Genomic DNA, 15,155 nt, shown 5'->3' with positions numbered 1-15,155 from the left:
CATAAGAGAGACATTTATCTTGATTTTACTGAAATTCGAACCCCAGACCTTATGGTGGCAACACCTCATTCGCTAGCCACTAAATACATCCGAGGGACTAGTAGTTTAGTAGGCATGTTATATAGTGAGGAGGGTACTATTGGCTTATCAATCAGCTAGCTGATTAGTAGCTATGCATTCAGCTGCAGCAGCACTCGCTCCGTCGTCTCTGCTCCTCTCCCAAATGCTTTTACTACTTGCAGTTGCATCTGCTGTGCCTGATGGCGGATGCCTAACCAAATGCGGCAACGTGGAGATCCCTAACCCCTTCTTCATCGGCGCTAACTGTTCCAGGGACGGCCAAATAGATTATATCTGCAACAGTACCGAAACTGGCATCGGCGCTAATTGTTCCTTGGGAGGAGGTTTCAATCTAACCTGCAATACCATGGAAAGTGGCCTCAAGAAGCCATTCTATGGTGATCTTGAGGTCCTCAATATTTCGTTGACGATGGGCTACGTGCGCATGCTCAACCGCATAATCTCGCAGTGTCACGAGCAGCTCACTTTCCATACGAGAGCCGTGACTTGGAGAGAGGATGATGGCCCATACAGGTACTCAGATGTCCTCAACAAGTTCACTGTCATCGGCTGCGATACCCTTGCCTACATACTCGACTACCATGGGATCAATAGCTACCAGAGTGGCTGTGTGTCTATGTGCCGGGATGAACAGAGCATCGCCAATGGCTCCTGCTCCGGACTCGGTTGCTGCCAGACTTCCATACCCAAGAATCTCACACAGTATACTGTCAGCTTTGAAAACCGTTCCGACAACTCGGATACTCTGAGATTTAGCAATTGCAGCTACGCCGTCTTGTTGGAGGCCGAGCGGTTCCAGTTCCAGACATCTTACATCACCACTAATCAATTGATGGAAATTAACGACGGCTGGGTGCCGGTGGTCATGGACTGGGCCATCGGCAGCGAGACGTGCGAGGTAGCTAAGCGCAACCTAACCAGCTCTTATGTCTGCGTCAGTGCTCACAGCGACTGTGTCGAGTCCTCCAACGGTCCTGGTTATCTCTGCAACTGTTCCGAGGGATACCAAGGCAATCCTTACGTCTCCGACGGATGCCAAGGTATATCTGTCGTCTATACCAATCGATTTAATTAAATATTCTAGCAAGCTAGCTGCTTTCAATTATATATGTTTTGCCTTTCTAAATGCGATGATTCCTAACACTGTAGTTTTTGCCCTTCAATACATTTTAGACATCAATGAGTGCGATCAGCAATCAAATCCATGCTCCGATGGCATCTGCCACAACCTTCCAGGTGATTATAGATGCGAGTGCCCCGAAGGCACGCAAGGAAACGCTTACAATGGAGCATGCATCACAGCAGAGTCTCAGAAATTATCCTTAGCTGTGAAGGTGGCTATAGGTAAGAAGCTTCTCTCGAACCCACCAACATATTAAATTAAATCATCAAAATTTAACATAAACTCAGAACATAAAGATGACATGTATGTATGAACCTTGCAGGTGGTGGCAGTGGTGTAATCATTTTGTTACTATGTATTATGTGTCTTTATGTAGTCTATCAAAGAAGTAAAATTGAAGAGATGAAAAGAAAATATTTCAAACAACATGGAGGCTACGAATTAGAGGAAAAGATGAAGTTACAAAGAGGCCTCAACAAATTTAAGATATTTGAAAGCAAAGAATTAGAGAAGGCAACAAATCATTTTGATGACAAAAATATTATTGGGAGAGGAGGAAATGGAGTTGTATATAAAGGAGTTTTGGAAAACCAAGTTGTTGTTGCCATAAAGAAGCCTAAGATTATCAATGAGGATTTAAAAAAACAGTTTGGAACAGAGACACTTATTTTATCATATGTTAACCATGTCAACATAGTCAATCTCTTGGGTTGTTGTTTGGAGACTGAGATGCCATTATTGGTCTATGAGTTCGTCTCGAATGGAACATTGTTTCATTTAATTCATGAAAATGAGAATCAAGCTCCAACTTCCTTGGATACTCGACTGCGAATTGCTTATGAGTCGGCTGATGCTTTGGACTACTTGCATTCAAAAGCTTCGCCTCAAATCATTCATGGAGATGTGAAACCCTCTAATATACTTTTAGATATGGATTACATAGCAAAAATTTCAGACTTTGGAGCTTCAAAGATGATTCCCAAGGGGGAGAAACAATTTGCTACATTGTTGCAATTCACTCATGGTTATATTGATCCAGAGTGCTTGATGACATATGAGTTGACCTATAAAAGTGATGTTTATAGCTTTGGTGTGGTTCTCTTGGAACTATTTACAGGTAAGAAGGTTATTAGTTTTGAAGAATCTGAAGAACAAAAGAGTTTGGTGTCGACTTTTACTATGTTGGAGAAGCAGAATAGGGTTTCAGATATCTTAGACAATCAAGTGAAATTGGAAGCTAATATAGAATTTATTCAAGAACTTACCGCACTTATTAAGGAATGTTTAAAGTCAAAGGGAGAAGATAGACCAACTATGAAGGAAGTGGCTGAGGAGCTAAATGGATTAAGAACTCTTAAGAAACACCTGTTCATAGTACAACACAATGTTGAAGAAATGGAGAGCTTGCTCAGTGGGTTGCCAAATGATAATCGTGCTAATTCCAATACTATTTTCAATATTGAGAGAAGACTCACAAGACGGAGCAATATACAAGGCTGGTTGTAATAGGGACTTGGTCTCAAATGGTGTTGCTATGTTTGATTATGTGTGTTTTGTTTGCTTAATGTTCTAGCCTTCGTAAGTGTTTTTTTTTTTGAAACTTCTAATCCTCTGTATTTATATGTGTATTGCCTAATTTTTAAAATAATTTGATTTTGAGTGAATTACTGTGTAAATTCTCGTTAGCTATCCGGTCGGCCCGTTGACCTAGCTGAGCTTCGTGCCAAGTGTCCGATCAGCCCGTCGACCTGCTTGGACTTCGCCTGCACACTCGATCAGAGTGTTAGACAACAACAAACCTAACTTAACCTAATTTGTCATTCATCAAAACCTGAGTTAGACTGTTAGTGCTAACCGCACCAACACACACTTCCATAATAATAGATGTTTTGTTCTTTTATATAGTCAGTATAAAAAGAAACTACCTCAAATGGTCCTGCTCAATACACTCATAGTGTACTAGTGTAATTTTATAGTCAAGATAAACTAATACCAAATTACACTACAACCACTCCAATGATTTGTCCCATTCCATCTTGGTTGTGAGCTACTATTTATAATTTATAAGGAACTGATAACATGATCTTCTGTGTGTCCCCTCACACCATGTTATCTACAATATAAATTAAATGGACAACTACACTTAGCATAAATGTAGACATTTAACCAATGTGATTCTTATTTCAAAATGATTGTTTATAAAAAAGCTAGGCTTTTAGTATACATTCCAACAGTTGGCGGTTGCTCGGCGGTCGCCGTTAAATTGGCACCACGAGCTCGGATGGAGCCTCCTTCCTTCTGGTTGCCTGGGCCTCCTCCACGTTTATATATTCGTTAGTCTTCTTGGGCATATGATCATAGTCGCCGGGCGGCTTCCTGATGAGCGACCGGAAGAAGTCTCCCTCTACGAGCCCCCGAGTGAAGGCATTCATCATGGTCTCGGATGAGACCGAGGGGATATCCATAGCTACCTGGTTGAAGCGTTGGATGTACGCTCGGAGGATTTCTCTCAGCCCTTGCTTCAAAGAGAACAGACTAACGCTTGTCTTTTGATAGCGCTGGTTGCTTGCAAAATGGTGGAGGAAGGCCGTTCGGAAATCCTTGAAGCTTTGTATTGATCCGTCCGGCAGCCTCTTGAACCATCGTTGGGCAGAGCCGGACAGCGTTGTGAGAAAGACTCGACACTTCACCCCATTTGTGTATTTGTGAAGTGTAGCAGCGTTGTCAAACTTTCCCAAATGGTCATCCGGATCGGTCGATTCATTGTATTCTCCGATTGCCAATGGAGCGTAGTGCCTTGGCAATGAGTCCTGAAGTATTGCTTCGGAGAACAGGCAGTTAATCCGCTCGGGAGACGCGTTGGCTCGTAGTGCCTCAGCATCCATTGCTTGTTGCGCTAGTCGGTCGGCTAGTGCCTTTTGCTGCTGTTGCTCGACGATCTTTGCCGCTCACGCTTGTATAAGCGTGTCGAGCTCTTCTTGAGTGAGCATCACGGTGTGAAGTCATCCAGCCTCCTCCATTTTCTCAGCTCGAATGCAGGTGTATTCCCACAGACAATGCTAAATTTGATCATGTCCGAGAGTCGAAGCAATGGATGCTGGGGACGAGGCGCTCCTGATGACCGGTGATGGACTTCTCGTCAATGAAGCTTGCGACCACAGCAACGTCAATGGCGAGCCGGGGAGGGGTTCCCCGACGATGGCCCTCTGACGCTCAAGTCAAACACCGGCGATGTAGAAGAAACGAGGAAGGAAAATGATAGAGTAACTGTGGCTACAGTAGTGATTATGCATACCTCCGTCGAAGCTTGGGGGTCTTTATATAGGACTCCCGGGGACCGCGTGCATGCTTCTCGAAGTGCGCACGCTCCTCAAAGCATACACTGAAAAGACGTGTCAGAAAAGTGTCCCTGACACCATACCTTAGCGAGCCGAGCATATCTCCGACAAGACAGCGGAAGCTTCCGTCGTACAATCTTCTGCCTGTCCATGCCGCCAAGCATGCCGTCTATCGGCGGCACAGGTTCCTAGAAGGATATCCTCTGATCCTCCTTTTGTATGTTACAGGCCGAGCGGAAGAGCCGCTCGGCCAGCTATCAGTCGTTCGGGCGATCTTGTCCTCGGGCCGAGCGGAATGGCCGCTCGACCAGCATCCGTTGTCCAGACTTCGCTGCTATGTAGAACGGAGCTATGTTTGAATGGAGTCCGCTCGGTCGTCACTATTTTGCTGGTGTGAGTCCGAGCTGGCTGGTTGCTCGGCGCATACCTTGTCTGCCTGAACGTTGGAAGCTCGGTACCTGGCCAAGCTGTGCTAACGTCTGCTTCACGTAGGCTCGGCGGTTCTTCCTCCCGGTTGCCCGATCAGACGAAAATACCGGGGCGCTGACCAACTTGACTTTGATCTCCATCATGTCATTGACCACCCTGCTGACCGGAGCCCCTCCTTATCACCGGATCAGTCGTGATCACTAGGGTGACGAATTTCACCTAACATAATATTATGATTTTTTTTATCAATATTTATTTTTAAATATAATTATAAATACTTTATAATGATTCTTATTTAAAAATTTTAATTTTAAAAATAAAAAATTCTATTAGACCATATAATATTTTTAATAAATATAATTATATTAACAAATTAATTAATTGATTAAATATATTAATTCTATTAAACTTATTTAATTAATTTATTATTTTTCCTTAACTTAAACCTTTTTTTTTTTCGTGTAGCTTACCTCTTCCGTAACAAATTCGAAGGATATTCTCCTACACAACGGGTCGGTCGCTCACGAGGTGCTAGGGATGATAATTTCATCTGAATCCGATAGAGGATTTGATATTTGACCAGAATGGAGGAGGGTATGAAGGAACTATCAATATTCGATATCCGACCCGAATATCCGATTAAATAATATATATACATATATTAATGAAAATTTTCTTTTTCTAAAATTAACTTACTATTTTTGTTGATATTAGAAGAAGACTATACAGATGTTTAATCTATTTTTTAATTATATATATGTTTTTAATAGGTTATTAATTTTAAGATATTTTTGTTGAATTTTAATAGTTGGATAGAAAGAAGAAAAATTATAACTATAGAAGATATCCGATCATTTAATGGGTATGGGTATACCCATCGGATATCCTATACCCGATGAGTATGAGGACGGAGGATATAAAATTCGACCCGAACCCGACTCATTGTCATCCCTACGAGGTGCCGTGGCGAAGTTGGGTGAGCGGCAAGGTTGATCATGTAAGAATAGTTAATTAATTGATCAACGATGTGATAATGATTTATAAGGTGAAAAGGGTCAATTAGTGTACTTGCGAAGATTCACACCAGATTTAAATAGATCGGATATCCACAAATGCTCATTATCGAGCGCTAAGTATTATCATCCCAAATTAATTAAGATTAATATTATTTATTTCGATGATAAACTATTCTAGGTCATGTTTCTTGTGTAATATTAGGGCGGCAAACGAATCGAGCCGGCTCGAAAAATATTCGATTCGTATTTGAATTAATCGAATTCAAACCGAACTCGAATATGTTCGAACTTTTTTTCAAGCCGAACTCGAGCTCAAATTATATTGTTCGAGCCGCTCGTAAGTCTTAATATTTATTAATATAAGTTAAATATATATTAAATAAATAAATTTCGAGCCTTTCGAACATATTTTCAAGCAATAATTCGAATAGTTCGTAAACATGTTCGAATATTTCGAGCCGAACTCGAACCAGAGCCTTAATTCGAACCGAACTCGATCTAAACATTTTGAATTTTTCAAGCTTCGAATCGAGCTCGAATTCGAATACATCTATTTTAAGTCGAATTCAAACTTTAAATTTTTTTATATATTCGGTTCGATTCGATTACACCCCTATGTAATATTCATCTAATCGGTGCAGGAAGCTACGTTGATTGGACTTATCTACATATCACATCAATGAGTTAATTTATTGGGCCCCTAATTAAAGCCGTCACAACTCGATGAGCGATCCACATTTCAAACATCATTAATACTGCTACAACTATTCAAACTTGATTGTACAACTGAAAAAAAAAACAAAAAAAAATAATCTCTCACCCCAGCGCCTCATCCAATCCAAGATCATCATGTGAAAATTAAATCATAATACTCGAGAGAACAAATAATGGGTGGGATGAATACATATAGGGTAAAATATCGAAAAAGGATGAATAATCATACGAAAATTTTTAGAAATTTTCTAGAAATTTTTCGGAGCTCGTATGACGAATTCAAGGGGTTCAATTATTAAGCCACAGGAAAGACTATTTAGACTACCCTATTTAAGCGAGGAGATGTTTGATTTTTCTTATTATTCTTTTTCTTTTTCTATTTTCGTTTTCTTTCCTCTCCCCCACCGCATGCCCTAAGCTCTCCCGACGCTCTCTCCCTATCGCGACACCAGCCCTTTCGGCTTCCCCAAACCGTCGCCGTGACGCCTTCTCTTCCCCTCCGTGAACAAAAAGTCGTGGCCAAAGGGAAGTCGGACACCTCACCTTCGCCTCTGCCCAATCTCTCTTCCCTTCACCAGATTTCCTCCTTCCTCCCGCCCCTCAGTTGACGTCGCTGTCGCTCGATCGTGCCAGTGCCGAGTCTCCATCGCCACCGATAGCCACGGCCGAGCGAGAGCGCCCTAGGTGTCACCTCTCCCCGCACAGAGCAGCGCCGACACCGCTACAGCCGTCTTTTTTACCCTTTGTTCCCTAGCTCGCTGAATCACCACCCCACACCAGTCATCTCTGGCCAAGAGAAGGAGATCGAAGGCCTAGTTTTGTCGGGATTGGGTCTAGGGTTCCAGCACTGGGTTTCGATTATAGTCGGTATCCACGACGCTATCTCTTCTATAGAAGTTAGTGTCGAGTTCCCATCTTCGATCCCTTCTTCACCAACTGCTACAGCAGCTTGACCTAGATGTTGTAGGTGCTGGGTTGCTGAATTGGACAACCAAACTGAGTTGGGTAGTGATCTCGTCACTTTCGGCCAGATTCGAGGGAAGCTGTAGCTCCTTGCTGGAACCAGCGCTGTCCCACCGTCGGATCTTTGTTCCAGTAGCGAGAGAAAACCTTCTTAGCCTCTAAAATAGGTAATGCAGTGATGAATTGCTAATTTTTGGGCATTTAGCAATGTTGGACAGTGGTATCGCAACGTGTACCTCCGACATCGACCAACTGAGGAATCCCTATATCTTGGGTGAGTGGTTGACATTGATCTATGTTTAGTTAAACTATTGAATTGTGGAATGGTTAGTATTATTCATAAAGTAAATGTGTATGATGGAAATTTGGAATAATTAGGGTTCTTGGTGAATAAGGATTTTGGTTTAGCTATTTTGTTTACAATAAAACTTAGCTAAACCATACGATTTATTACAGGATTCGGATTCGGATTCGGGACGGACACTTCGACATAGAGGTTGATTAGCTCAATCTACATTGGAGGCGGGTACCTTGACTTATCTTTTAGATAATGTCATGTTGATATGCTTAGTAGATTTTAACAGGTAGTAATAATTATGTTTATATCTGCATCGGTATGTCACTATTTGTTTTCGAGCATGTTTTGTTTGTTACCTGTTTGCATTCATGCCCCTGTTTATTATTTATATTATAGAGGTAGTGACATACCATGCCATGTGATATACCGGACTAGTCATTTACCATATCTGACCTGTGTACTTAGATCTGATTTTTTATTCATGTATTTCGGTACATATTTTTTGAGGTAGATATGGTCAGGATTTTTCATGTTTAGTGTCATACACCATCTCGCATGATTGCATGCTGAGCGATTGACAGCTCCATTATTGTTGAGCATATCACCATTTACATGGATCTGTACACACAACCACTCATGAGTTAGTGGTTTTTATTCAGGCAGGGTGTGTTGCAGCAGGTTGCTTTGTCAGTGCTCCGCTAGTCCGCTCATGGGTAGTGTGACTGCAGCGTGGTAGTACGTCAGTGATCCCTCCTTTGGACTGGCTCAGAGAGATGAGAGCATTGAACTCCCTACTTATGATTTGGGGTCGGAGGAAAGTGTACTCCGACAGCATTCTGTCCATTCGGTCACTCATCAGGAGCCGTGACGCCAGAGTGCACAATTGTCACAGCCCTACCCACTCGGTCTCACCATCATGTGTGAGATGACTGATTGACGTCAGGGGTGACCAGGACATGTCATTGGTATCATATGCATAATGCATTTATTGCTTGTGTTTGTTACACTTTATTTGTTGCATATTGGATGGATGCATATGGTTGACATGCATACAGGGACATGTTATTTTCGGTCTGACGACCTATCCTGATAGGAGGTCCTGGTGAGTACAGCTTTTCCCTTCTCTTTCAGTTTTGCATTGTAGATTATCTCAGGAGACTGTACGCATATTTATTACTATTAGTTATAGTTTACTATGCATGTCAATTTGGTATCCGTTGAGGAGTTGATTCACCCCGTTGATATTACCATTTCAAGTTGATGCCGTCAGGAGGTTCCAGTCGCTAGTCCCTCACTACTTATCGCGACGGGTTTTCATTTTGGACAATGGGTTTATGTGTTTTATCTTTTATATACTTGTGATGTATAACTGTATTCGTGGACTTTTAGCAAGTTTTGGCCTATTGCCTTTGTTTTTGGCTGTGTTCGATTTTCTGTCATGGGTTTACGTTTTCTGTCGTTGTAGTGGAGTAGGTGGTTTTCAAATATAAACTGCATGGTTGTGTCAGCCAGAGGCTGAAATATATAAACTGCGTGGATTACTTGTTGTATTTTATTATTATTGTTTCGGCCGTGTTGGCCGAGGTATATGTGGCACGGAGAGCTTTGTAGTAAAGTTTCAGATTGTCACCCGTACAAGGGAGATGTTGTCGAAATTTCTTATGGCAGAAACTACCTGGGGCGTAACATAGAGTCCGGAGATTTACGTCCCACATCCCCATGATTCGACTCCGCGTTCTCAACTGCAAACGTCATCATCACTTACCATCTCGGATAACTTCGTTGGGTTAAACATGATTGTACAACTTGTTAAATATCAACTCCAACCCAAATAAAGGATAAAACTTATCCAATAAAAGATAAGAGTTATAGATAAGATTTGCTATTTAATTATTTATTTTTCTAATAGATAAAGATGACGACTTGGTAAAAGATAAAATTAAATGTGTGGTCAAGAGTGTTTTTCACATTTCATGGATAAGAATTAGAATTTCAATGGCTAGGATTTAATTTAATTGAACGGTCCAGATTGTATGAAGAGTACTATAAATACTCTACCTTGTATTTAGTTTCATTCATCAATCAAGTATCAATTTGTGAGTCAAAGTTTTTTATTTTTCTTCTTTGTCTTAGAATTGTGAGTGATCCACAAAAAAAAAGGTGTTGTAGTATTGTTATTGTTAGTGTAAGACAAGTAATTTATTTACTTGTTTGTTGGTCCAATTTTCAACAATTGGTATCAGAGCCAAGTTAATCAGGGATTATTCTTGGTGGAGCTATCTTAGATTGTGAGGAGTTTTATGCTTTACAAGTTTTTTAATCAAACTTGTTTGGTATAATCAAAGCTTTTCGACGTGATGGGGGACCTTCAAGTAGTAGGAGGTATCAAGAAGCTCAACAACAAAAACTACAACACGTGGGCAACATGCATGGAGTCTTACCTACAAGGTCAAGATCTTTGGGAGGTTGTTGGTGGTAGTGAAGCTACGCAGCCGGCAGAAGACGCCAATGGCATTTTGCGAAAATGGAAGATTAAGGCAGGTAAAGCAATGTTTGCCTTAAAGATCACAATTGAAGAAGAAATGTTGGAGCACATCCGAGATGCCAAAACACCAAAGGAAGTGTGGGATATCTTTGCTACACTTTTTTCAAAGAAGAATGATACAAGATTGCAACTTCTGGAGAACGAGCTATTGTCAATAGCGCAATGTGACAAGACAATTGCCCAATACTTCCACAAGGTGAAGTTGATATGTCGCGAAATTTCAGAGCTAGATCCATCAGCTCCTATTGGGGAAGCAAGGATAAAAAGAATAATTATTCATGGTTTGAGGCCAGAATATCGAGGATTTATTGCTGCTATACAAGGATGGCCAACACAGCCATCGCTTCTTGAATTTGAAAATTTACTTGCAGGTCAAGAAGCTATGGCTAAGCAAATGGGAGGACTCTCACTAAAAGATGAAGAAGAAGCGCTCTACACCAACAAAAATAAAGGCAACTTCAAACAACACACTGGTAGATCTAAAAAGGATGGCGACAAAGGAAAAAGCTATCATGGGAGTGGAGGCTCTCGTCCAGGGGGAGCCTCGAAGAATTATGGTGATCGTAAAAAATTTTCTGGCGAGTGCTACAATTGTGGGAAGGTGGGCCACATGGCAAAAGATTGTTGGTCCAAGAAAAGGTTCGTTCAAAGCAACACTGCTACTTCCAATTCTAAAGAGAATAGCGAAGATGATTGGGATGCTGAAGCTTTGATGGCTACGGAGGAAAAAGACTTGGCTCTCACAACAACGCTAGAACAGATTGACTACAAAAATGATTGGATCGTGGATTCAGGCTGCTCAAATCATATGACGGGTGATAAAGAAAAATTGTAAAACTTATCTCAATACAAAGGAGCTCGTATGGTGGTTACAGCCGACAACTCAAGGTTACCAATAGCACATGTTGGTAAGACGGTAATTACGCCTCGATATAATTCTAACCAAGTGCCTCTTCAAGATGTCTATCATGTCCCAGGAATGAAGAAGAATTTACTGTCTGTGGCCCAATTAACATCTCCAGGTCATTATGTTCTATTTGGTCCTAAAAATGTAAAGGTATATCGAAACCTCAAAATTTCAGAAACACCAACAATGGAGGGTCAACGATTAGAGTCGCTCTACGTGATGTCAGCAGAGTCTGCATATATAGACAAGACAAGAAAAAGTGAGACAACAGTTATATGACACATACGGCTAGGTCATGTTAGCTATTCTAAATTAAACATGATGATGCAGAAGTCGATGCTCAAGGGACTTCCTCAACTAGACATATGAACAGACACAATATGTGCAGGATGTCAGTATGGTAAAGCACACCAATTACCATATCAGGAGTCAAACTTCAAAGCAAAGGAACCATTGGAGTTAGTTCACTCTGATGTATTCGGGCCTGTTAAGCAGTCGTCAATTGGTGGTATGCGGTATATGGTGACATTCATTGATGATTTCTCAAGGTATGTGTGGATTTTATTTATGAAAGAAAAATCTGATACCTTCTCAATGTTTAAAGAGTTCAAGCAGTCAGTCGAAGGAGAATTGGGAAAAAAGATATGTTGCTTGCGCACAGACAATGGAGGAGAATATAACCAAGAGAGTTCTCTCAATACTTGAGAGAAAGTCGAGTATATCATCAATACACTTGTGCCAACACATCACAGCAGAATGGTGTAGCAGAAAGAAAGAACCGACATCTTGCAAAAATTTGTCGAAGTATGCTGCATGAGAAGAATGTACCTGGACGTTTTTGGGCTGAAGTAATGAGGACTGCAACTTTTATCATCAATAAACTTCCTCAACCAAGGTTAGAATTTATTTCACCCTTTGAGAAGTTATGGAACAAAAAACCTACAGTTAGCTACTTTCGAGTATTTGGATGTGTATGTTATGTATTTGTTCCTGATCACTTACGCAGCAAGTTTGACAAGAAAGCTATTAGATGCATCTTTGTGGGATACGATAGCCAGAGAAAGGGGTGGAAATGCTGCGATCCAACAAGCGAAAGATGTTACACTTCACGAAATGTAGTGTTCGATGAAGCATCTTCTTGGTGGACCTCAGAGAAGGAGGTCTTGCCAGAATCTAAAGACCTTGAAGATAAAGTACAACAAAAGATGAGGGAGCATATAGTTCAACTTCAGTCAGGTTCAGATGAATCAGGAGGTCCAAATGATAATGATGCAGAGCAAAGAGTGGCTGAGAGTCCTTGGCAAACCGGCATATATCAACATCCAATTGAAGAAGAAAGGCCTAATGAAGTTGAAGAATTAACTCCACAATCTCAACTCCGAAGGTCAACAAGAACACGAAGGCCAAATCCAAAATATGCAAATGCAGCCATAGTTGAAGAAGCAGTAGAGCCTGAGACGTTTGAAAAAGCATCACAAAGTTCTGAGTGGATGACAGCCATGAAACAAGAGATTGATGCACTGTAACAAAATCAGACTTGGGATCTCATACCAAAACCAAGAGATGTGAAACCCATTTCGTGCAAATGGGTTTACAAAATAAAGCGTCGTCCAGATGGGTCAATTGAAAGGTATAAGGCACGATTGGTAGCTCGTGGCTTCTCTCAACAGTACAGACTAGACTATGATGAAACGTTTAGTCCGGTGGCGAAACTTACAACTGTACGAGTTCTACTTGCACTTGCAACCAACAAAGATTGGAATCTGTAGCAAATGGATGTGAAAAATGCTTTTCTTCATGGAGAATTGGATCGAGAAATTCATATGATCCAACCAATAGGTTTTCAGAACCAACATCATCCTGAATATGTGTGTAAACTGCAGAAAGCGCTCTATGGATTGAAACAAGCACCTAGGGCATGGTATGGTAAGATTGCTGAATTTCTAACTCAGAGTGGTTATTTAGTAACATCTGCAGATTCTAGCCTATTTGTCAAATCAAATGAAGGAAAATTAGCTATCGTGCTTGTATATGTTGATGACTTAGTCATCACCGGTGATGATGGATCAGAAATTCTTCAGACAAAAGAGAATTTATCAGTCCGATTTCAAATGGAAGAACTTGGACAACTCAAGCATTTTCTTGGTTTAGAGATTGACCGCACACAAAAAGGAATATTCCTTTGTCAACAAAAATACTCCAAAGACTTGTTGAAAAGGTTCGGAATGCTCGATTGCAAACCAATCTCAACACCTATGGAATCAAATTTCAGAATGTGTGCACATGAAGGAAAAAGCTTAGAAGATACAACTATGTATCAAAAATTGGTAGGCAGTCTCATCTACTTAACCTTAACTCGACCTGATATTTCTTATGCAGTTAGTGTAATAAGTCGGTACATGCAAAATCCAATGAAGCCTCATTTGGAAGCAGTTCGACGAATACTAAGATATGTGAAGAGCACAATTGATTATGGTCTTGCGTATAAAAGAATTGGAGACTGTAAGTTAGTTGGTTACTGTGATGCTGACTATGCAGGAGATCATGACACCAGAAGGTCAACAACTGGTTACTTATTTAAGCTTGGTTCTGGAGCAATTTCTTGGTGCAGCAAGAGACAACCAACTGTATCATTATCATGCACTGAAGTTGAGTATCGAGCAGCAGCAATGGTAGCTCAAGAAAGCACATGATTGATTCAACTATTAAATAACCTACATCAACCAGTTGATTATGCAGTTCCAATATATTGTGACAATCAATCGGCAATTCGTTTGGCGAAAAATCCGATCTTTCATGCAAGAACTAAACATGTTGAAGTGCACTATCATTTTATCAGAGAAAAAGTTCTCCAAGAAGAAATTGAGATGAGACAAATTAGTACAGATAATCAAGTTGCAGATTTGTTCACAAAAGGCTTGAGCGCCAGCAAATTCAAAAGGTTTCGTGATCAACTCGGCATAGTACAAAGGGTTGGTGTTGAGGGGGAGTGTTAAATATCAACTCCAACCCAAATAAAGGATAAAACTTATCCAATAAAAGATAAGAGTTATAGATAAGATTTGCTATTTAATTATTTATTTTTCTAATAGATAAAGATGACGACTTGGTAAAAGATAAAATTAAATGTGTGGTCAAGAGTGTTTTTCTCATTTTATGGATAAGAATTAGAATTTCAATGGCTAGGATTTAATTTAATTGAACGGTCCAGATTGTATGAAGAGTACTATAAATACTCTACCTTGTATTTAGTTTCATTCATCAATCAAGTATCAATTTGTGAGTCAAAGTTTTTTGTTTTTCTTCTTTGTCTTAGAATTGTGAGTGATCCACAAAAAAAAAGGTGTTGTAGTGTTGTTATTGTTAGTGTAAGACAAGTAATTTATTTACTTGTTTGTTGGTCCAATTTTCAACACAACTTTGTGGTAAAAGGAGAATACGTTCGCTCCCAGCGCCCTCATTAATCTATCCCAGGGTCAACACGGAGGAGATAAATCACGGAAACATGATTGCCCAACGCTATTACATGTACAGGATGATACTATTTACGTCTATGCGTGCAGTTTAGTTTATTAAGCTTGTCATATAGCGAGGAGTCAGGTACTGTTGGCTTAACGATCAGTTAATTAGAAGGTAGGGATTCAGCTAGCTGCAGTAGCAATTAATCCCCATGTGTCTGCTCTTCTCCCGAATGCTACTGCTGCTGCTACCTGCAGTCGTATCTGCTGTGCCTGACGGCAG

The 15,155-nt window shown here is 40.6% G+C and overlaps 1 protein-coding gene across 1 annotated transcript; it reads left to right on the top strand.

Annotated features, from left to right (window-relative positions):
* The first annotated feature begins 213 nt into the window (after nt 1-213).
* Nucleotides 214-2,800, top strand: LOC122034851 (putative wall-associated receptor kinase-like 16). Its single transcript, XM_042594215.1, has 3 exons — nt 214-1,121; nt 1,255-1,425; nt 1,527-2,800. Exons 1-3 carry the CDS (start codon nt 224-226, stop codon nt 2,708-2,710), a joined length of 2,253 nt encoding a protein of 750 aa, XP_042450149.1. The 5' UTR covers nt 214-223; the 3' UTR covers nt 2,711-2,800.
* The last annotated feature ends 12,355 nt before the right edge of the window (nt 2,801-15,155 follow it).

Source organism: Zingiber officinale, chromosome 11B (assembly GCF_018446385.1).
Source record: "Zingiber officinale cultivar Zhangliang chromosome 11B, Zo_v1.1, whole genome shotgun sequence".
Taxonomy (NCBI): domain Eukaryota; kingdom Viridiplantae; phylum Streptophyta; class Magnoliopsida; order Zingiberales; family Zingiberaceae; genus Zingiber; species Zingiber officinale.
The sequence above is the reverse complement of the archived record's forward strand: the minus strand, read 5'-3'. Positions and strand labels throughout refer to the sequence as shown.

Coding starts and splice junctions, on each gene's coding strand:
- LOC122034851 (XM_042594215.1), top strand. CDS start 224: ATGCTTTTACTACTTGCAGTTGCATCTGCTGTGCCTGATGGCGGATGC. Junction 1,122..1,254: donor CGTCTCCGACGGATGCCAAG/GTATATCTGTCG, acceptor AATACATTTTAG/ACATCAATGAGTGCGATCAG. Junction 1,426..1,526: donor AGCTGTGAAGGTGGCTATAG/GTAAGAAGCTTC, acceptor TGAACCTTGCAG/GTGGTGGCAGTGGTGTAATC.